The sequence below is a fragment of the Emys orbicularis genome, chromosome 2 (assembly GCF_028017835.1).
Source record: "Emys orbicularis isolate rEmyOrb1 chromosome 2, rEmyOrb1.hap1, whole genome shotgun sequence".
Classification (NCBI taxonomy): domain Eukaryota; kingdom Metazoa; phylum Chordata; order Testudines; family Emydidae; genus Emys; species Emys orbicularis.
Genome location: NC_088684.1, coordinates 82,350,001 through 82,373,755, shown reverse-complemented (window position 1 = coordinate 82,373,755; position 23,755 = coordinate 82,350,001). Strand labels below are relative to the sequence as shown.

Here is a 23,755-nt window from a genome sequence, read left to right as displayed (position 1 = left end):
AGGAAGGAGTTAATGCAACCTTACTCTATTGAAGCATAACCACAAAACCCTGAAGCTATAGCTGGAGCTAGTGATGTCGAGACGTGTGGCCTGCAATGAGCAGATATTGCTATGATGTTAATACAGATAGGTAGGGGAAAGGACAGTGCTAAGTACCTATGGTGATACTCTATGTCAATGGTTCTCAAAGTGTGGGGTGTGCCCCCGTAGGAGAGTACAGAGGAACATTCAGGGGGGTGCCTGGTAGGACTGGGGCCAACCCCCACAGGGGGCAGGGAAAAAGCACCATGCTTCCAGCCCCACTCCATCCCCAGACCAGCTCCACTTCCAACCCCATTCAGGCCCCAGTCCTAATCTGCCTCTAGGCCCAGCTCCACCCTCGCTCCCTCTCCGCCCCCAGACCAGCTCTGACCCCAGCTGCATCTCCACTCTACCCCCTCGCCCCCCGAGGCAGCACGTGGGGAGGCATGTGGGGTCAAGTGCCCCACAGATTTCTTGGGGTGCCTCTGGTGGGGATACCCAGCAGCAAGGAGGCAGCACTCTCCCTGTGTCCCTACAGCCCAGGGAGGGGCTTGCTCTGCAGACCATCCGCTGAGGTGAGTCTGGGGGGAAGTCAGAGCCAACAGTGGGCCCCCAGCAGCAGGGAAAGCAAAGCAGCCCCATGTGGCGGGGGAGAAGCTCAGCCGGCAGACAGCTGCCTGGCTACTTCCTCCCTCCCTGAGCTGCCCAGGCACACAGAATGCCGCTGCCAGGGGAAGTGCTGCCTCTTCACTGCTGGACATCCATCCCAGAGGCATCAATCTGGGGGGAGGGCATGTGACTCCACACTGCCGCCCCCTGCTCTGGCCCCAGCCCAGCTCCTCCCCCATCCCCAGTTCCGCCCCCAACTCCATTTTCAGTTCAAGCTCTGCTGCTGAGGAAGCCTTGGCTGTGCAGTATTGGGGGGGGGGGGGGGGGGGAGGGTGGCACAGGCAGATTCCATTAATGGGGAGGGGGCATGACTGGAAAAGATTGAGCACCACTACTCTATGCTGAAAGATTGTAACTATCTCTCAGGAACACTCCTCTGCACCAACAAAGGGAAGCATAGCTATGTGCAATGAGAAGCACAGTAACATTTCTTCTTATGTCATCTCTTAAAAACAAATCTTGAGGTAGATAAAATGCCCATTAGGATAAATGGCAGGTATATTGCTGACATTTTGCTTTTAGGCCAGGGTTCGTGTGCCTTACTGTGCAGTTTAATACTCCTCCCAGTTACTAAGACATCACTTGTATCGACTAGTTCTCATTGCTCTTTGTTCACTTATGTGTGTTCTCTTACCCACAATGCAGTCCAAACTGAACTGCTTTCAAATAAATACAGCCCCACTGTGTATTGGTAAAAACTATCCAGCTTACTTTTATTATACATCTTCTGGGGTCCTTGGCAAGTCCTTCCTGACCCCCCAAACACACATACTTTTTAAAAAGGTTGATGTTAACTATTTCACCCCTCCTCCATGAGCTAACAATCTAAAGTATCATCATGGGCATCTCAGTGAAAGAAATGGGGCAGTTTACACCTCAGAACTATTGTTTCAGGCACTCTGCACGCTCAAGCTGACATTGCTGCATTGTTTATACTTACTTTGCATTTGTGAAGGTTTTCTTGGGAACCATAACAGCTAAAGACTTAGGCTCTGTCTACACTGCGCACCTTACAATGGTGCAGCTGTGCCGCTACAGCCGCACCATTGTAAGGTACACAGTGTAGCCGCTCTTTGTCGCCGGGAGAGAGCTGTCCCAGAGATAAAATAAGGGCATGTCTACACTTGCCATTTAAAGCAGAAAAAGTCCTTTTTTGCACAAAAACCATGGGAACATCTACACTTGCCAATGACTTGAGAGGCATACAGCTCTTACCGGTGATGCTCTTGCAGTGATGTGCAAGTGAAGACAGGTTCTTTCTGTTTACACAGCTTTTAGCCTCCTGAAGCTATCCCACAGTGCCTAGGTGACCACTCTGGCCAGCAGCTTTGCTGCTCTGATGCCAGATAAACAGACATCCACCCCTTCCCCTGTAAAGCCCCGGGGAACTTTGAAACTCCCCTTCCTGTTTTCTTGGCAAGTGCTCACTTATCTGGCCAGGTAACAATGCCTGCTCCATGGAGCAAACCCCCTGCTTGGAGCAATGCTGAACTACTGGAGCTGATCACAGTGTTTGGGGACAGGAGGCTGTGCAGGGACCCAGGATGCCCCACGATCACCCCTCACCCCCTTCCCACAAGGCCCATCGTCAAAATGGAGAGAACTGCTCTAGAGCGCTGATCTCATTGGCAATGGAAGTGCTGCTAATGTAAACACTCTCTGACGCCTGAGGAAGTAAGTGAGTACACAAACCAGCGCTTTACTCTCACCAGTTCCCTATCACTGGTGAAACTTATAGCGCAAAAACTCTGCAAGTGTAGACGTACCCGCAAACCACTCCCAACGAGGGGCGGTAGCTTCGTCGCTGGGAGAGCGTCTCCTGTCGACAAACTGCTATCCACACCGGGACTTTTCATTGTTAAAAATTTTGTCCTTCAAGGGGGGGCTTCACACCCCTGAGCAACAAAAGTTTTAATGACAAAAGTACAGTCTCTTTTAAGACATAGCCTTACTTTTCAAAAAAATGAAAGTGAGAACTCAGAGAGCAATTGAGAGGTCTGACAATATACCCCAACTATTCCTTTGTGCCTCCACTGTGGTGCAATCTTCACCTTTTGGAAAACACTGATGTAAAGTACTATTTAACACAGGGTAGGGAGAGGAGAGCTTAGAGCACTGGTGACAAATCTGAGGCTCCTAGTGAGTGAGAGGATCTCTGGTCTAGTTGCATTCTCTAGAGTCTGAAACTGGATCTTGTCTACTGGAGGAGTGACCACGTAGCTGTTGTGGAATAACTCTATGTGGACACTATATCCTGGGAGAAAAGTGACTTGATTACAAAATAATTTCTTCACTCACAAAGAGAAGTAATTATTCTTTAATAAAGTCACTTTTATTTCAGAACCAAGCATCCACACAGGGGAGTTAGTTTGGAAGAGATCATTCTCTCCACTCCAGCCCCTCCCCCCCCCCCGAAAATAAATTGTAGCATCAGGACTGTGATCATTTTTTACATTATGTCAACCCTTTCAATAGGTAAATAAGATCAAGTTAAGAAAATAAGAAAAGTCCCAAGAAACACCACAACTATTTTAGAACCATTTAGCATGAAAGTTGAAATTCAACTTAAAGATATTAATGGATCTAGTGGACAAAGAACAAAGAACAGAAGATTAAGAGAAGGCTGCAAGTTTCAACAGAGTAAGGAGATATAGAATAAATAATGTAATTCTCACAGGATAACATTAGTAGGCTGTGAACTGTTGCTACTCAAAATTGTTACAGCCTTCCCCTTTTACATGACTAACCCATTCTGCCAAGTAACAAGATGTACAGGCAAATAAATCCATGCACACTAATATAGTGCTGAAGACTAATGCCTTGTAATCACCACAAACAGCAAGTTTTACAAGGCCTACTCCAATTTGGGAAGCGTTTGAGAGATGCTAAGATAACACTTAGTCCTGCCACGAGTGCAGGGGACTGGACTAGATGACCTCTCAAGGTCCCTTCCAGTCCTACAATACTATGCTTTCTATCAAAGCTTTGCTATGGTATGTAAAACTATTTTAACGGCGGCTGGGAACCCTCATGGCCACACTGCACATACCGATACCCCTTCCCCCGCTGATGAAACAACCCCTGGCAAATTTGAATCTCAGGCCCTCAATGGCATTTCAGAGGAAGTCAATGCTCTGCAGCTTTACTGGCTTGTGCCAAGAGAGACTATTGTATCTAACTCAGGTTTTAACTGAGAGTCAAGGTTGGAAGTTGACAGAGCCAATTATTCTAAAAGCATTCACACACCCCAGTATGGAGAGGTTACCTGGCACAGCAGCTGCTGTGAAATCTGTAGAAATACAGAAATGGAAAGTCCAAGGCACTGAAGAGATCACCTGAGGAACAAAGTAATATGCTCAGTGGAAAACTGGCAAAAATACACATAGTTACAAACAACTGGGGAACAACAATTAAATAGTCATTACAGTATTAGTTTAACATTCCTTTACAGCTGCCTGACTCTTTAAATTACTAAGTTTTCCACATTTATTATGTTTTTAATGATTCATTCCTGACTTTCTCAGTTCTAGCTGGTTCCTGCCTTTTGTTCAAAAAGGGGGAAAGGGTTGTAGAAAATGTAAAAGTATTCTTGGCTAATATGTTTCTAATGGCACATAAATGATTGTGTTGACACTGCAGTTTCCAATGACCAGGCATGCACCACATTCGCTAGTTTTACTGGAGGGCCCCCAGGGGTGAATTTGTTTCCACTGAAGTCAGTTAATTCTTTTAGTTCCATGCTGTGCAACAGGAAACATTTACATGTATTGGCTGCTTCCCTCTCTGGAATTTGAACTCTGTCACAAACAGCAAGTCAGGAGGTTTAAAAACGTTCTTCCAAATATGAGCGGAGTAGGGCTGGTGAATATTTGCATTTCCAGGAAGTCTGACCCATAGAGCTCTCAGGAGTGCCTAGTGTCTGGAGTTCTCTCACCTCCAAGCTCTACAAATTCTCAAAGTGTTTCCCTTCAATTTTTAAAATGTGTGCCTATTTCACTGGGCATTTCTCTTTCATAATTCCTGATGGGATGACACAGCAGGCACAGTGGCTTTATAAAGCACCAAAAGCTCCCACTAGCTGAAGAGCGGTACCTGTTCATTTCTTAAATACTTTTTCCCTTTGTCTTTCTGACTGGTTGAATCTTCTGTATAAAGAAATATGGACAGGTTCCACCACCACGGCTTTGACTAGTAAACCACAAATTTGCCAGGAACTGGAAATGGGTGACAGGGGATGGATCACTTGTTCTGTTCATTCCCTCTGGGGCACCTAGTATTGTCACCGTCAGAAGACAGGATACTGGGCTAGATGGACCTTTGGTCTGACCCAGTATTGCCATTCTTATGTTCTAACATACCTCACCTCCCTGAATTATTCCTTATCGTTGGCCCTTTGGCCACAGTGAAGGACAAAATCCTACCATGGGCTGTGATGGAGGGGAGAAGTGAATAGTGAAAAAAAAAAAAAAAGAGACCCCCTTACTCCATGTGCAAGGAGCAGAGTGAGACCTCAATTTAGCATTGAGAAGAGCATAAGGAAGGAAACCCAGCGTCCAGGCTCGCTGGTAGGCCTTGGTCTCAAGGGAGCAGTCTACCAGCTAATCCTTGGGACTAGCCCCCAGTCAGCTAAAATGCAGGCTATAGTCTGCAGTATCTGTTAGTCAGGGTCCCATGCTGCTCTTTTGCAAAGGATGGGTAAGGTCCATATGACAGGCTATTAGATGCAATTAAATATCAGGTCATGGATCTCACAATGATAGGCGCCTTTCCCCTCTCCTCTCTGAACGTTGTATCATGGCCTAGATGGTCCTGATCCTACTCCCAGTTAATTCAGTAGCAAACCTCCTAGCGGTGCAGGATTCAGCCCTGTGGGAGGGCCTGAGACAAGTTTACTACAGTTATTTTGTCATAGCCTTCGTGCAAGCAATCCCACGTGGTTTTCTTGTTGACTCTTCAAGATTTTGCACCAGGATGTAGAGTCTGATCTTAAACTGCATACATTAAAAAAAAAAAAAAAAAAAATCAAACCAGAACCCATAAAAAATAAAGGTTAACACATTCTCTATTCACTTTACCTGCTGGATGGGATGCAGAGGCCAAAAGCACCACACTAAAGAAAGAAAAGATAAATACTTTACTACAAATTGAATACAAAAGTTATGAATAAAGGAGGGTACAAACAAACTGCCCACAAATGGACAGTGCACATAACTGTTCATTAATGAGTGAAGTTCTCCCCTATGCAATGGGACAGCACAGGCCTCTGTATCAGTTACGTCATCAAAATGGAGCTTAAAATAAATACATAAATAAATAAATTAATGGAGATGTCCTATCTCCTAGAACTGGAAGGGACCTTGAAAGGTCATCGAGTCCAGCCCCCTGCCTTCACTAGCAGGACCAAGTACTGATTTTGCCCCTGATCCCTAAGTGGCCCCCTCAAGGATTGAACTCACAATATTGCTAAGGTTTAGCAGGCCAACCTGGGGTTTAGCAGGCCAATGCTCAAACCACTGAGCTATCCCTCCCCCCTATAGTGTGTAAGCCTTGAGCTCGCTCTCTGTATGAGAATTTTGACCTTGTGTGTGCAAACAATGATTTGTGGGCATGATTGGGGTAACTGTATGCGCAAATTAAGCATCCAGTTCCACATGTATGTTTGTGCAAGCACTGTGTGCCCATATTTGTGAGCATCACACTCAAAATGTCACTTAGATGAAAGGAACAAGTATTCATGTTACAATTAGAACATCTATAAAGAAAGAGCATACTAGTGAAACTCCTGGCCTCAGCAGAACTAACAGCATTTAGTTTTCTTTTCTAAAGCTATTCACTGCTGAGTTCCAAACACACTCAACACTGGAAGGGGAATTTTAAAGAATATTTATCAATGCACATTTTCACGCATATATAAATTATAAAATCAATCAGGGCCGGTTCTAGGTTTTGTGGCCTTTGAACTAAGATTTGTGAGGCCCCAGCCAGACTTCTAAGACTGACATAACCAGAGCCAACACCACAAAACTAAAGGGTGAAGGGACTCCCAGTCAATTCTAATGTCTCTCCTGAAAAGCACCCTGTTGTTCAGTTACCACCCCGTCTCCAAGGATAAAAGACTACAGAATTATTGGTCCTTCACCATACACAAAGATTCTGTGGCTTTATGGTTTCAGCTAAACACATAGAACAAAGCCAAGTTCTAGCTGCTTCCAAATTGGAACAAGACAGCTGTCCATGATGGTCACTGGAGGAAAAGCAACAAAGATGGAGGTCAGCAGTTCAGCCAGAGGCCCTGCTTTTTACCTGACTGACCATTGGTAGGCACTGCAGTTATGAAAGTGAAAAGACATGCTGAAGGCATCACAATTTCCCCCAATTAACTGCTACTGTCTCCTGCAGTCCTAGGGCAGATCTAGGATAGCTGCAAGGTACCAACCCAATCAGTAAAGCCATGGAGGCCTACACAATGAGAAAGAGTTGTGGCTACCAAAGACAGGGCCTGCAGCAGGGTCTTACTAGAGTTCAATGAAGCATGGAGCTTTTCTGGCTGGTGCAGGGCATATGTTGATACTAAGGTCCCAAAGGGTGTGGAGGTGAGGGTCCTGGCTCTGAAACCAGTAGTGCAGCACACAAGGCAAAGGGGGAAATTACATGTTAAGCATATGGTCAAGTGGCTTAGGCTTAACATTTTCTTCAAAGTACTTAAAATATATATTACCTGGCGGAAAATGTCCAGTCTCTAAATATTTGTATTTTTAACAAACAACTGTTGTGCCACAAAGACATTAAAAAGTCAACATTTCTAGCTTGTTGAACACACAGTATGTAATTCTCTGCTGCTGCCTCCAAACTAGATACCCAGAAGGAGCTTCAGTTAAATAAACCCCAATTCCACAAATTTACGGACATCATCAATTCTGCTGGTAAACATAGCAAAGGAGGTGAAGGCACGTTGCTTATTACTCAATATGAAATACAACAAGGGAATGAAAGCACAAATGAAGCTGCATCGACAGTGGCGAGAGCTACGGCTGTGCTACAGTCCCTGTTTTTGCTTTGTACATATTTTACTGATAAGATTATGGAGAGTAGGAAATGTGTATATGTTTGCCTGGGTAAGAAACTTCATCTGCAAGCAAGGGGAATTGATAACCCTTTGACATCCAAGGCTCAGATCCAAAGAAAACAAAAATCTTAGTGGGGCAAGGGGCAGCCTAAGCCAGTGGGTTAAAACTGAAGTAAGCTGCACTGTATTTATGTTCTCAACTGGGCATCTTGTGGCACTGCCTGAAGGACTCTGGGACTTCCCAAAAGACAATTTAGGACACTAGGCAAGGGATAAGGAGTAGAAGCACTAGATCTCTGTGATTTTCCCAAACCCACAATATTTTATTTTGGGCTGCACCTTGTATGCTTTTCTGTCTGATTATGGGGCAGTTTTGTCAGCAAGAAAAGCAATTTATGCCTGCAAAGCTGGCCTTCATCATAGCAAAAAAATCCAGTGCAGCTTTTTGTGCTCATAAATGAGAAAGCCTAGCAACTCTTCCTAAAGCCACTTCTAATGTGGGTGTGCACTCTTACAGGCTTCACACATATTTCTGTCAACACACTTGAATCAAAACCTGAAAACACCCCTCCCCTTCTATGTCCTAGGTTTCTCTTGGCCAGAGACTACCAGTTGTCTGGCACTTCAGTTTCACAGACAAACATCCAATAGATTAAGAGCAACAAACTCAGCCTTTGCTCAGCCTATGGAATTGCCATCATTTCAGGTTTGACAAACATTTGTCAGGTTGGGATGTATTTAATCCTTTCTTGTCGTGGGGGAAGGGGGGGTGGACTAGATGACCTCTTGAGGTCCCTTCCAGCCCCACATTCCTAGGATTCCGTGTAAGGAGTGGCACACAGCCACCTCTCCACAGGCAAAAACTTGGAAAGGAATTGTGACTCATTGTTTCTAGGAGAAGCAATTAGTGCCACCACTTTCCAGGTGCACATTACTTTGCCCTCACACTGCACACCCTGCCAGCTCTGCTAGTCACAACATGCGATGGGGAGGAGGAGGACGGAATCAAAACTGCACCCAGTCCTTGCCCAATTGCTGTGGGGGAGAGTACCCAGCATGCATTGCCACCTCTTTGCCCACCCCTCACCCACACTCCAGCCAAGAGACAGGGAGCACTAGCATCAGCATGTGTGTGAGCAGGACTACTACTGGCACTGTTAGGATAGGCCACAACCTGCCCTGCATTTATGTTTCATCCTATGCAAGAACTGCAGATAGCCCTCCAGAGATAGTGCTTCACTATCACACTACATGTCCCAGCACCTCATTGCTATCTCAGATATGAAAAACTAGGGAAGTTCAAGAGTCTTTTCAAATCTGCAGTCTAAAATTATTTGCATCTTGCCTTGGGAACAACAGCAACAGAGGCAGACTGTGGCATTTTGCAGATTAATTCCCTGCGATTTATCGTCCATGTGCTGATTAAAATAACAAACCCACTCTAAGTCATGACAAAATAGGCCCTATAAGGACTGGGGATTATACAGCTATTGGAATTAGCTCTAAATTAGTTTTGCTAGTGAACAGAAGACTCAGCATTCCATACAATGTATATAATATTTGCACCATTTTATCAAAGTAGATTCTTAAATATTTAAACTGTATATGTCACAGTCAACACACCACTCATTTTGTGTGGAGGGTATGGCGGGGGGACAATGACCAAAGCCCAAAGACGCAATAGATGGGAAGGGAGGAACAAAGGAAAAGGAAGAGCAGTAAACACATCTCTTTGCTGGTTGAACCTTGCTAGGTCTCTCAGACCTCTCAAAGTGCTGGTAAATTTGAAAGCAACAAGATGAGTTAAAGCCCATGGAGAGGTAGCTGTGTCCTGCTGCTCTACTCTAGAGCAGCAAAATGCCCCCTGAAAAGAACAGGACAATAAGACTGAATCAGACAATCCAGTTATGAGGGAGGCCCTCAAAATGGTCAGCTAGAGCACCCAGTCGTTGATATTGGAACCAAACTTCCCAGCTTTTAGAGACGAAAGGTTTCTAACCGGGCTATGTGGCTGACCGATTATTTGCAGACTGGTAAAAGTGAACTTTAATAGGCTTTTCTAGAATAGTTTTAAGAAATATCACATAAATGGTGGTCAACTTTCTGAGAAAGATACTTTAAGTGATGAGGTGTGAGAAATGCCATATTTTCAAAATCCAGCAAATCCTTCTTCAGACCTATCTAGTTCTGGAAAGTCCACCTCCATGTTTCTAATGCCCACACTAAAGACAGTCTTCTAAAAAATTCATTACAGATTTTAAACAAGAATCAGTGCATGCAGGGACAGGAGGCATTAAGATATTTAGTTTGTTTCAGTTACACTCTTGGCAATACTAGATGGAGCAAATATTTGATCTTTTAAAAAAAGAACTTTATACTAATATATTAAAGCCATCCAATAGCTTGGGGCAAAATTTTTAATGCTCCATCCAGGCATCATCTACAGTAAAAGTGCAACTCTGTTTTCATAACCAGGCGGTAACACTTTCATCTGACCCTGTTACAGCAATCACTGTCAAGTTGTGTTCACACGGTGGCTTTTTCCTGCATAGTCAAATGTAAACCATCTGATCAGGGTTAGATAATATGAAGATACAGGCACCAGCAGCATCAGTATGCAGCAGAGGCTGCCCCTTTCCACACCGTCAGTACGCAGCGGAGCTACAACTAGTCTAATAGTGTGAAATTTCCTGAAAAGTGCTCAAGTAGACAAGGCCAGTGAGAAGCACCACACATTCACAGAACCTGGCATCTCAGAAGACTGGGGCCTTGTCTGAACAAGGATACAAGGTGTGTTGTTAGCTAACACATGCTAACTAACACATTCTAGAAGTCTGGTGTAGACAAGGCAGTGTGTACAACATTCTACGCTGGTCAAGCTTAATCTTAGGCTTCCTCACAGGCTTTAACTTGACCATCTTAACTAGGGTGACCACATTTCCCAATGCTGAACACAGGACACCTGGTAAAATTACTTGTATTCAAGTGAGTTCAACGGCAATCAATCAGAACTATGCACTACAAACATTCAAATTAACATCAAGCTGACTGAGCCCCGGTTAAAAAGAAATACTGCGTAGTTGGATTCTTTTTTTAACCTTCTTATCTTTAAGGATTTAGGGTTCACACAGGGAGGGGTGACACACACAGTCCCATACACCTCTATCACACTGGGGAGGTAACCGACCAACCCCATCCTCCCTGCCCAGTGCTGTCTGCCGTCCATGCCTCGCTGGAGCCCCAGGATGGACTTGCCTCTCCTGGTACCTGGTGCCGCATCTTCCTGAGGCAACACGGGGGAGGGGGGGTACCAGGACATGCAGGGTCACATGCCCCCCTTCCCAGATTTCTTCCAGGGTTCACACCAGAAGATGGCCAGCAGCAGCCTTTCGGCACTGTGCAGGAGGGAAGGGATGGGAGTTGCTTCCAGCCGCAGGGGATGCAGTGGGGAGGGATGACCTGGCTCATATCTTTGCAGAGCTCATCACTTCCCCCATACCGCCTCCCTCCGCCCCCGTGGCTGGAAGCAGCTTGTCCTTTCCTGCCTGCACAGTGTCAAGAGGCAGCTAACACCTCCAGGCTGCTGCTGGCCACCGACATAACCCGGCCACCGACATAACCCAGCCACCTCCTGTCCCCCAGCTACAGCGTGGGCAGGAAGGGGTTAAGCCCTAAGGATGCATTGTGCATGAAGGCCCAGGGAACCTGACTGCAGGGGCTTTAGCAAACTGGGCCAGAGAGGTGGCTCAGCAGGCGAGGGTGCCTAGGGGGCAGAGCAGCCCCGCACTCCCTGGGGGCAGGACCTTGGGCAGAGGGTTGGGGGGGTGAAGAGGGTGCTAAGCCCCTGCCCAGGGGGCTGCTGTGGAGCCTGCAGGGTCAGGGCATGAACAGGCTGGAAATCGCTTCCCTCCAACCCCCACCCCCGCCACTCCAGAGCTTAGCTGAGGGGCGGAGAGGCTGCCCTGGTCCAGCGCTTTCCCGGGGCACTGGCCCAGCCAAAGGCAGTGGAGGAAAGAAGGAGCCTGCCAGCCAGGCTGTTTGTGAGCTGAGCGCCCCGACCAGGGGCTGGTTCTCTGCACAGCACTGGGAGTGGGACACGCCCCACTGGGGGGGATATGGAGGAGCAGCGGGGCTGGGGAAGTGGGGCAAAGTGGCAAAACAGGGAGAAGACAGTGAGAGGGGAGCACATAAAGGCCGATGGGTGAGCAGCAGAGGTGACATGTAACCAGCTGCCACCTGGCACCTGCCCACACTCACCAGCCACTGCAGCTCACAGCCAGTGCCAGCCGGAAACGGGACGGTGGGCGGGGTCCTCCTGGCCAAGAGCTGGCAGTCAGCGTGGCTGCGCTGATGGACCAGCAGGGGGAGCAGCCGGCCCCACGCACTTCAGCTTGGCCCCGCCACCAGCCTTGTACTTCCACCCCCATCATCGGCCACTGGACCCCTCTCACTCACCGCTAGTGGGTGGGTGGCTGGCGAGCAGGGATCCAGCCACCAGCACGAGCTGCCAGTATGGATTTGGGGGGGCGGGAGGGGGCGGGAGAGACAAAAACAGGCAAATTGTCCCGTATTTTCTAAGAAAAAGTCAGGACACCCACAGGAGGGCTTAAATACGGGACTGTCCCTTAAAAAACGGGACGTCTGCTCACCCTAAGATTCTTAACATCTGTTAAAGGCAGCTGTGCCCTAGGTTGACCATAACTGGCTAACACAGTTTTAAACAGCACTTAATTAAAATGTTCTAGTTAACACATTTAAAAACAAAAAACCCACTTTTCCCTGGTCTCAACAATGCCTAATTGCCATGGAACTGAATGTCCCTTAAAAAAAAAAAAAAAAAAAAATCCCACAGAGCCAAATCAAAGAAATGTAAGTTTCCAACCACCTGCCTCCCTTCTAATCAAAGAAATCAGATGAAGTGGGCATTCACCCACGAAAGCTTATGCTCCAATACTGCTGTTAGTCTTAAAGGTGCCACAGGACCTCTGTTGCTTTTTACAGATTCAGACTAACACGGCTACCCCTCTGATACTTGACAGCAGATAATCTGGCCCTAAATTTGCAAGCTGCAAAATTCAGATTTGGATCCAAGATCTGAATCTAAGGTTTGGGCCTATCTGTAGTTTTCAACTAAATGACAATGGAGATTCATAGTTCATGCAAGTGCTAATTACAAGGAATAGGATTTTATTGCTTGCTTTGCTTTTCCACCTGATCATTAGACAATAGACCCATTTAGGATGTTCTAAGCAGAACCACTCAGTCAAGAATTAATAGATTATTTTTATGCATAAACACCATATTTGCAGTTATGTGAATGAACCAGCGTTCAAAATTACAACAGGTGTCTGTCTCCTTTGTCAAAAATTTGCTTTTTACTTAAGAAACCTAGGAGAACAGATTGATTGCCTTAGGACATGAAACTGCATCATGCAAATGGATACTCATACACTATCAGTGCATGCTGTATTGCTAGATTTTCTTTGGCACATACAAAACCTGCAATAGCAGCCTACTCCAGCTCACTTTATTCATGCAAATTGGAAAGTTTTATCTAACTAAGGTGAAGAGGTCTGGACCCTGCTTTTTAACTTTATGTTAATAGAGTTACAAGGTAAAGGTAGTCAACTAACTGCCTTAGGTCTAACCCACTGATGTGTCTGTATAAGGCCCACTCAGGCAGGCACACATCCACACAACACATTTTCATCTCCAGTCATTCTTTCATCTGGTTCTGCTCCTACTTCAAGTTCTTGATTTTATTTCCCTTTCAATGTCATCTTTCTCTAGCACCATCTAATAGTGTGCATGCCTGGGGCTCACCAGGGGTCAGAGAGACTCACAAGCAGATGAAGGCTGCCACAGTATTATTTCCCATCCCTCAATAACAAAGCAAAAGTAAAAATATGGACGTACTTTGTGCCTGCCTCTAGATATCACTTGGTGTTTGGCACAGGCAGGCAAAAGGTGACTGGGTTCAGCATGGGTATTCACAGGCGAGCAGGGAGGTTTGATTACAGGGCCCTACTTAGCTTACTTCAGATAAGGACTTGCAAAAATCCAGAAACAGCCATGCTCACTGACTCCCCTTGGCTATGATTCGATACGCCCAGTTAATGCCAACAACTAGAGGTCTGAATTATCTGCCCCATATAAAGCACCATTTTTAACAATCACAGTTATTGCCAATGCTTTTTGCATGGGATGTGTCTATACTTAATACCTCCCCTTTGGTAATAATTGGTGTTGCTTGCTCTCCTCCAGGTTTGCTTTCATCAAGTCATTGTGTCAATCTTACCTTGGGAGATCGGTGATCACTCATAGTTAAAACAGTTACCTTTTCAAGTGTAACTTGGCATGTACACCCATTATCTCACCCCCAAATATTCTACTGTTGGACCCAGGCCCTTTTATAAAGGTACATTAGATTTATTTGGTTAGCAGGAGCATCAGCTGTGCTTCTGAAACAAGGCACTGTTGAAAATGGAAACATCCAACACCTAAGAACAATCACTGTGTATCAAAAGCAAATTCATTTTACCTGAATACATAGTTTATATATTGTTGGTCTAAATCACTAGGAAGAAAAAAGAAAAAAAAAGCTCTATCAGTAAAGCAGTTTAATGGCAGCACTTTCTAACTAGCAGTGATTTAAAATATCAATATATTAATTACAAACATTTAAATGGTTTTAACAATATTTCAAGTGTATTGCTTAGTCGTCCTTACTAAGGAAAAACTCCCATTAACGTATATAGAAGTTTTGTCTGACTAAGCATTGGGCGCTTAAAGTATGTCTACATTGCAGTGTAAGCCCAGGGTTCGAACTCAGGCACAAGATTAACCAGCCTTCCACCTACACACAACTCACACTAACCCAGGGCTCGGACTCAGGGTCCCAGGACTCCAGGGGGGTGAAAGGTCTGAGCCTGAGTCAAGCTGGGGCCCAGCTCTATTGCTTTGCAATGTAGCTGCAGCCCCACTGGACTCGTACTCTGGGAATCCACCAAAATAATTCCACAATCTCATGGGCTGACTTTCTTTGTCCTCGGGAAAGGCAAGTTTGGTGGACAGTCGAATTTTCCCACAATGCACCATGAACAAAGGTCTGGAGTAGCCACCTTTTGGGAGGGTGCTAGAAAGTCTGGGATATCGATGGTTGCACTCCGGCCAACATAATGTAGTGTAGATGCTGGAGCCCCAGGCTGGGACCCAAAATTCAACAACTCCTAATCTGGGGTTACAAATGAGTGTAGACACTCACGCCCTACGTTAACAAACCCAGGGCCTGCTAACTCGAGTTCTGCTAACCTGAGCTTACACTGCAATGTAGACGTACCCTTCATCTTTAAACACATATGGCAACCAGTCTGGAAAATATATTTCAGTCTAACCATATTATAATACAGTTTATACGTACATATCCTGCAGCCACAGGCACCCATATCCATATATGCTACTGCAGACTAATGACAGGACAAATATTCAGGCCGACTTGATTTCAAAGGAGTTACTCACATGAGTAAAATTACGCAAGTGCTAAAGTGCTCATAGGATTGGGGTACAATTTTCAGAAGTACTTAAATGATCAAGGCACCTAAATCTCATTGAAAGTCCATGGGTTTCAGGTACCTAAGTCACTTAGGTGCTTTTGAAAATTTTGTCCTGCACCTGTTATAGTGGAGAGAGAGAAAAAAAGATAAGTGCAGACTCTGCAGCACTCAAGCTTAACACAAGCCAATGTTCTTAAAATAACTGTGCCAGGAATCAAGAGGTATGTTTTTCTGAATTGGGCCATGATTCATTCATGATGTACTGTTTAAAGTGAATTCAAACATGAGTTAGCAGTGTTCATCTTAGTGCTGTATACAATACACTTAGGTGTAACATAAGGATGACAGTCAACACTGTTCATTTTATCAGAAAAGTTACTATTGGTCAGTTGGTAGCCATCAAAGGGTACATCTTCACTACCCGCCGTATCGGCGGGTAGCAATCGATTTATCCGGGATCGATATATCGCGTCTCGTTAAGACGCAATATATCGATCCCCGAACGCGCTCACCGTCGACTCCGGAACTCCACCAGAGCGAGCGGCGGTAGCGCAGTCGACGGGGAAGCCGCAGCCGTCGATCCTGCGCCGTGTGGACCCCAGGTAATTCGATTCGTGTGGACCCCAGATACTTCAACTTCAGCTTCAGCTACGTTATTCGCGTAGATGAAGTTGCGTATCTTAGATCGATCCCCCCCCCCCCCCCCCAGCGTAGACCAGCCCAAAGAAAGTTAATGTATCAAGGGTCACCTCACTTATCTCAATAAAGCAGAGTGGAGAGGCCTATAGTTTACCTGTCCTCTAAATAAATGTCTACCCTTCTATGATGGCCATGCCTTTCCTTTAAAAAAAGAAAACAAAAACAAAAAAGTTACCTTAAGGAACTAGTTTTCCACAACTTGTGAATGACTTTGTAAACCCCTGTAATTGAAATGACATGTGTAACTGGTCTAGTACATGATCATTCTGGTTAACGTGCTATATTCATTTGACAGTTGTACACACAGATATTTGTACTTTGTACCAGCATGGCACAAAGAATGCACACAATTGCTAACAAAAATAACCTAAAATAACTGTTCTTGAGGGCACTGCTACACTGCAATAAAAGACCTATGGCACAGCTCCTGCTGGCACAGATCAGCTGAATCATGCTTGTGGGGCTTGGGCTGCAAGGCTATAACATTGTAATGTAGACTTGTGGTCTCAGGCTGGAGCCCTGGCTCTGAGCCTGAGTCAGCTGATCCAGGCTCTGAGATTCAGTGCCACAGGTTTTTCATTGCAGCATAGACATACCCTAATAGTGCCTTAGTGTGCTTTGATCTAGTCCTGTTTCAAAGCAAGTTAGATCAAAAATCACTAGAAAACAGTGCATATCTGCAGGGTCCATGTGGGCACTTAGTGTGCAGCAGACTATTGTGGAACAGGTTGTCACAGGATGCAGCCCTCATTGCCAGACTGGCACCTCCTCCAGGTCATGCTGGGGATTAGCTTGAGGCCAACCCATCCAGGGTCTGCCATCAGCACTCTGTCTTTGCTCCTGCCTACGGCTCCTCTCGCAGCATCCTCTTCTCAACTCAGCCCTCCAGTAGGTCGTCATCTGTATTTCCCCCTTTCGGGAGGTGGGGGGAAGGGGTATCTCTGTCCAACAGTCCAGCCACTTCCCCAGTGGCAAGTGGGGAGGACCAGGGCCTGCCCACTACTCCAGGCCCCAACCCAGGGACCCTGTAAATAGCAGCCTCCTGCTGTTCTACTGTCAATGCTGCTCTGTTTCCCTGGGCCACTTCCCCATGGCCCTAGCATCTTCTTCACCCTCACCTCAAGGCACACAGCGGCTCAGTCCCAGGAGCCAGCCACTGCTCTGTCCAAGGTGCTTACAATTCTCTCAGCCCTCTAGGGATGCAGTCCTTACTCCCTGGGCTCCCAGCAGCAACTGACCCTGCTCTGCCCTGTGGCTCTTATTATATGGGACCACTGGTCCATGACTGGCTGTTCCTTGCAGCCTCTCTCCTATTGGCTGCTTCTTGTGCAGTCTTCCCAGGGCTGTATTAACCCCTTCTCTGCCAGTGTGGGGTGGACGCCCCATCACACAGATTAACACCATAGCTTGTCCCAGACTAGAATAGAGTCTCTAGACACTATACAAACATACAGTAAGAGATAATCCCTGCACCAAAGAGTTTATAACCTTAATAGACCAGGTGGAAAGGAAGTACTATTATCCCCATTTTACAGATGGGGAATTGACACACAGAGAGACCAAGGCCCAGATCTTCAGAGGTTAGGCACCAAACAGGAGGATCTAGGTTTGAGGGACTTGCCCAAGGACATACAGCAAGTCTATTGCAGAGCCAAGAATTAGCTCAGGTTTTCTGAGACCTGGTCCAATGCTTTAGCCACAAGACCACCTCTCTAGGGGTGGTGATTTTAAAGATGTAGATGAATCGGAGACTGATTAATCCTGTGTTTTTAAATTTTGTCCTTTTAAAATGTGTATATGTTTTATTGAGTTGTGTCAATTTAAAATTAGAATTTATTTTTTGTAAATGACCTATGGCTAAGACCCTATATATTAATAAATGTATTAATAATTATTGCTACTTTCCTGATCTGCAAATTCTCCAGGCTTGACTGTTTAAACTACCATGGAAAGAGTGTGTCACTGACATCAGATTTACTATGCCAAAGCCAATAATCCCAGAATTTATTCAAATTACAGAAAAATATCCAAATGCCCATAGAAAAGAAAACCACAGTTTAAATTAAAAAATGCAAGAGGATTGTATACTCATATACAAATATAACCCAAAATTTCACCACCCTTCCTCCAGGAGTATGTTCTGCACAGATTTTCAGTATTTTAAAATATTATCTGTTAACGGACATTTTAAATGAAATCAGTGTGTGTAAGTAACGCCCAGACCACAAGCTATTAGTAAATGTTTTCCAAGGAAGATCTATTAGTGAGCACAGCATCAAAACCCTGCAAAACAACCACTGTTTATTAAAATGATATGTGAAATTTCTGATCCAGTTACCATTGACTGCCATACCTACTTTCCTCTATTGTTGTTTTCAATTTAAAAAGCTATAAAGGCAGAGGGGGCGGGCTTTCCTATTTTCTGCTGTGCAAGGCAGTATGACAATAAACCCTCTTATCTTTCATCAAAGTATTTTTTCTTCTTTCTATTATCAGTTTAAATTTCCCTATCTTCACAAGAAGGCCATAATTTCCCTGCTTGATGGGTTTATTTTCTCAGACAAGTTTTTCAAAACTTACCAACACAGATCAAGTGAATTAGAGCCCAGAAATAGCCATCTGGATCAAACTGCAACAGAAAACAGCTAAATAAATAAATGCACATGCATGTAAATACGTCCACAAATACTTCTTTTGTATTTGGTTTCACAAATTAAAAGCAATGGGAACTGCACTATAAACGACAACACATTAGGAGAGATTAAAGATTTCTCAAAGACTCTCTTAGAGCCCAGAAGATCATCCTCCCTCTGTGTATCTGGACTTTATATTCCATGGACCAGCTCATCAGCTGGTAAAAATCAGTATAGTTCAATTGGCTTCCATGCATTGATTTAAATAACCTGAGAATCCAACCCCCTAATCTCCACTCTCTGCTGTCAAACCCTGGCATTGCAGCTACTCTTCTTCAAGCAGAGGAGAAGAGACATGACTCCCTCAGAAACCTGTCACAACCAATTCTCCTAAATTAGCATAGCAGACGGGGGACTGCTGCAGAGTACTGTAATGTGTTTCTTCCCACAGTAGCCAGTCATTCCGTCTCTCCAAGGGTACCTCTACACAGCCAAAAAGACCTGTAGTAGCATGTCTCAGAGCCAGGGTCAACTGACTCACGCTTGCTGGGCTTGGGCTGCGGGGCTAAAAATAGCAGTGTAGATGTTTGGACTCAGGCTGGCGCCTGGGCTCTGAGACCCTTTCTCCTTTTTGGGTTTCAGAGCCCCAGCTCCAGCCCGAGCCCAAATATCTACACTGCTATTTTTTAGCCCAGCAGCCCAAGACCTGCAAGCCCAAGTCAATTGACTCAAGCTCTGAAACTCACTGCTGCGGGGGTATTTTTTGCTGTGTACACGTACCCTAGGATTCTCAACCTCTGCAGGCTTGTAACAGGAGAGAACATATGACTGGATCAAACAAAGATTGCAGTGCAGACCACTAGGCCTGCCCCAGATGTGTACCTTCTGTTACAGTATCCACTCTTTCAGTACACAGGCACACACACCATAAATACAAAAAACTTTACTGTCGGGAAAAAATGCCTTAACGCCTACTACTTAGTTTGGGAGCTTTTGGGAGCAGGGCCCAATCTGTCTGTTATGTTTGTGCAGTACCTGAATAATGGGGTCCTGGTCTATGACTGTCTATCATAGACAGATGCTCTCCATGCTTCTATGGCCATCTTTGTATCTCACAGTCTATAATTTATCCTTACAACACAAGTGCTATTATCCCCATTTTACAGATAGGAAACTGAGGTACAGAGAAGCAAAGTGACTTGCTCAAGATCACCTAGGAAGTCTGTGGCAGAGCAGGAAATTAAACCTGGGTTTCCTGAGTCCCAGGCTAACACCTTAACCACTGGAACATACTTCCTCAAGACTGAGTCTCTTAAAAACTACCGCAATACAAATAAATAAAATAATAATGATCATATACTTTGTTATTAGGGCTGTCAAGCAATTAATTTTTTTAATTTCACGATTAATCGTGATTTTTAAAATCGTGATTAATCGCACAATTTTAAAAATTAAAAATTAATCACGTAATTAATTGCACTGTTAATAATAGAATACCATTTATTTAAATATTTTTGGATGTTTTCTACATTTTCAAATATATTGATTTCAATTACAACAATTAAAGTGTACAGTGCTCACTTTATATTTATTTTTTATTACAAGTGTTTGCACTGTAAAAAGACAAAAGAAATAGTATTTTTCAATTCACCTAATACAAGTACTGTAATGCAATCTCTTTATCATGAAAGTTGAACTTGCAAATATAGAATTATGTACAAAAGTACTGCATTCAAAAATAAAACAATGTAAAGTTTTAGAGCTTGCATGTCCACTCAGTCCTACTTCTTGCTCAGCCAGTCGCTCAGACAAACAAGTTTGTTTACATTTACAGGAGATAATGCTGCCCGCTTCTTGTTTACAATGTCACCTGAAAGTGAGAACAGGCGTTCTCATGGCACTGTTGTAGCCGGTGTCGCAAGATATTTACGTGTCAGATGCGCATGCTTCAACCACCATTCCAGGGGACATGCGTCCATGTTGATGATGGGTTCTGCTTGAAAACGATCCAAAGCAGATCGGACCGACGCATGTTCATTTTCATTATCTGAGTCAGATGCCACCAGCAGAAGGTTGATTTTCTTTTTTGGTGGTTTGGGTTCTGTAGTTTCCGCATCAGAGTGTTGCTCTTTTAAGACTTCTGAAAGTCTCCCTACCCCGTCCCTCTCAGATTTTGGACGGCACTTCAGATTCTTAAACCTTGGGTCGAGTGCTGTAGCTATTTTTACAAATCTTACATTGGTACCTTCTTTGCATTTTGTCAAATCTGCAGTGAACTTGTTCTTAAAACAAACAACAACATGTGCTGGGTCATCATCCAAGACTGCCGTAACATGACATATATGGTAGAATGCAGGTAAAACAGAGCAGGGGACATACAATTCTCCCCCAAGGAGTTTAGTCACAAATTTAATTAACGCATTATTTTTTTAATGAGCGTCATCAGCACGGAAGCATGTCTTCTGGAATGGTGGCCGAAGCATGAAGGGGCATACGAATGTTTAGCATATTTGGCACGTAAATACCTTGCAATGCCAGCTACAAAAGTGCCATGCAAATGCCTGTTCTCACTTTTTGGTGACATTGTAAATAAGAAGAGGGCAGCATTATCTCCTGTAAATGTAAACAAACTTGTTTGTCTTAGCAATTGGCTGACCAAGAAGTAGGATTGAGTGGACTTGTAGCCTCTGAAGTTTTACACTTTTTGTTTTTGAGTGCAGTTATGTAAAAAAAAATTTAAAAATCTACATTTGTAAGTTGCACCTTCAGGACAAAGAGATTGCACTACAGTACTTGTATGAGGTGAATTGAAAAATACTATTTCTTCTGTTTATAATTTTTACAGTGAAAATATTTGTAATCAAAATATACACTTTGATTTCAGTTACAACACAGAATACAAGATATATATGAAAATGTAGAAGAGCATCCAAAATATTTAATAAATTTCAATTGATAGTCTCTTGTTTAACAGTGCGATTAAAACTGCGATGAATCGTGATTATTAATTTTTTTGAGTTAATCGCTTGAGTTAACTGCGATTAATCAACAGCTCTAGTTATATTAAACATAATAGGCCAAGGAGACAGTTTTATAACCCTTCACAAAACTGACTGTGAATTACCTTAGCACACAAGCAAAAGCCATGCAAATATATTCCCCCTGCTTGGAAACAGGACTCCCAAATACCAAGGTCAAAGACAGCTGACAAAACAGAACCCACCTGCATGTCAAACAAAGGAAGGCACCCTGCTGCGATCAGGAGGAATAGCACACTGTGTGAAAGAAAACAAAGACCTATAGTTCGTAACCCAATGCTGCACTCTCAGATCAGATTGGGAATTTCCATTCAATCCCACACTGACATCCCTTCATTTTTACATAGATTATCACCTTTTCCACCAACAGGAAGGTATTTTACCTATTCTCCTTTGTATTTAACAACAAAAAAAGAATTTAATCAGCAGAAAAGAATACCCGTGCAAAATATACATGAGTTAATGCTGTGGACAAGCTTTGTACCTGAGAGTATTAATCATATTGTGCCAGATTCTCCCTTACCATCCAGTCCCTTTGTACCACTCCGGCAGCACAAAGGGGGGTCAGGTTATGGCGATAAATGGCCAGCAAAGAGTTCCACTTGTTGAGGGGAGTTCCCTGCTGTCATAAGCCCAGCAGAGGTGGCACCTGCACCAGCCACTCCTCCCCCGACTCCTAGCATAGGGAGCACACTGGGGCCACGGTGGAGTGAGGGTGCAAAGGAGAGAAGCTCTAATATACCAATACTCCCCTGGTGTAAGGTCCCTAAAGCTGCTCTTACTCACGTCAAGGCTGAGTCAATTGCAGAACCAGGTAGCTAAAACCTGCTCTTTGACAGCACCCTTCTCCCCTGCTCCAGGAGGAGCTCAGATGCAGGACAGAATTAAGCCTGTTTTCTTTAATTGTTGTAACCCTCATCCCTCCCTATGTATCTCTTCCTTCATCTGTTGTCGTCATTTCTTAAATTCACCTAATTCAGAATGTACGCATTTTGGGCCCAAGTTCGTGTCTATCTTTATTTCTGCAACACACCATGAAAAGTTAGGAACTCTGCATCAATAGTAACAATAATGAACAATTGTTTGGCAGTTAGTTTTCCAGGGTTGTGAGGTGTTTTTTGGTTGTTGGGCCTTTTTTTTTTTTTTTTAAATGTGGCAGGGGAAAGCAAAACCAAGCAAGAAAAACTCAGGCATGCTTGATGGAGATAATCCAGTGATCAAAACCCATGTATAACAAGATCACTGGGAAAAAACACCTGGATTGAAAAAAGTTCTAACACATCAATGAACGTGTTGCTTCTAAGCAGCATAAATGTTAAACTGATCTTCTCTGATTAGGGGCAAGGGGGCAGCTGTACTCTCAAGCTCCAAAACAAAGTGGCTAATCCACACTCTAAGGCAGCGTTTTTCAAACTTCGGGTCACAACCCAGTACTGGGTCGCAGCATATCAGGCACTGGGTCACTCTGGTCAGCACCGCCGACCAGGTCGTTAAAAGTCCCATCGGCGGTGCTGCCCAGCTGAGGCAGGCTAGTGGCTACCTATTTCGACATCACAGTGCGCCCCGGAAGTGGCCAGCAGTGGGTTCGGCTTCTAGGCGGGGGGGCCACGGGGCTCCACGCGCTGCTCCTGACCTAAGCACCAGCTCCGCACTCCCTTTGGCCAGGAACCGGCCAATGGGAGCTGGGGGGGGGGGCAGTGCCTGTGGGCAAGAGTTGGCGCGAAGCCGCTTGCAGGCCTCCGCTTAGGAGTCAGACCTGCTGCTGGCCGCTTCTGGGGCGCAGCGCAGTCAGCGGTGCCAAGACAGGCAGAAAGCCTGCCTTAGCACCCCCGCTGTGCCACTGACTGGGAGCTGCCTGAGGTAAGTCTGCGCCCCAACACCACGCCCAATCCCCTACCCCAGCCCTGAGCCCCCCACACACAAACCCGAAGCCCCTCCTGCACCCCAACCCCAGAGCCTGCACCCCCAGCCCAGAACCCTGACCCCCTCCCGCACCCAACCTCCTGCCCCAGCCCTGAGCCCCTCCCACACGCCAAACCCCTCATCCCCAGCTCCGTTGGGTCGCAGGCATCAACA

General features: G+C 45.0%; 1 protein-coding gene across 1 annotated transcript in view; it reads right to left on the bottom strand.

The window, feature by feature from the left end:
• The window catches only part of TMEM241 (transmembrane protein 241), a 110,960-nt gene that overhangs the window by 67,395 nt on the left and 19,810 nt on the right, over positions 1–23,755 (bottom strand). Inside the window, exons 7-12 of the mRNA XM_065399764.1 lie at positions 21,865–21,916; positions 18,589–18,637; positions 16,184–16,229; positions 14,298–14,333; positions 5,766–5,800; positions 3,956–4,025 (exon numbers count right to left, since the gene is read on the bottom strand). Of these exons, the coding sequence (XP_065255836.1) occupies positions 3,956–4,025; positions 5,766–5,800; positions 14,298–14,333; positions 16,184–16,229; positions 18,589–18,637; positions 21,865–21,916 (288 nt within the window). The remainder of the gene's footprint in view (positions 1–3,955; positions 4,026–5,765; positions 5,801–14,297; positions 14,334–16,183; positions 16,230–18,588; positions 18,638–21,864; positions 21,917–23,755) is intronic.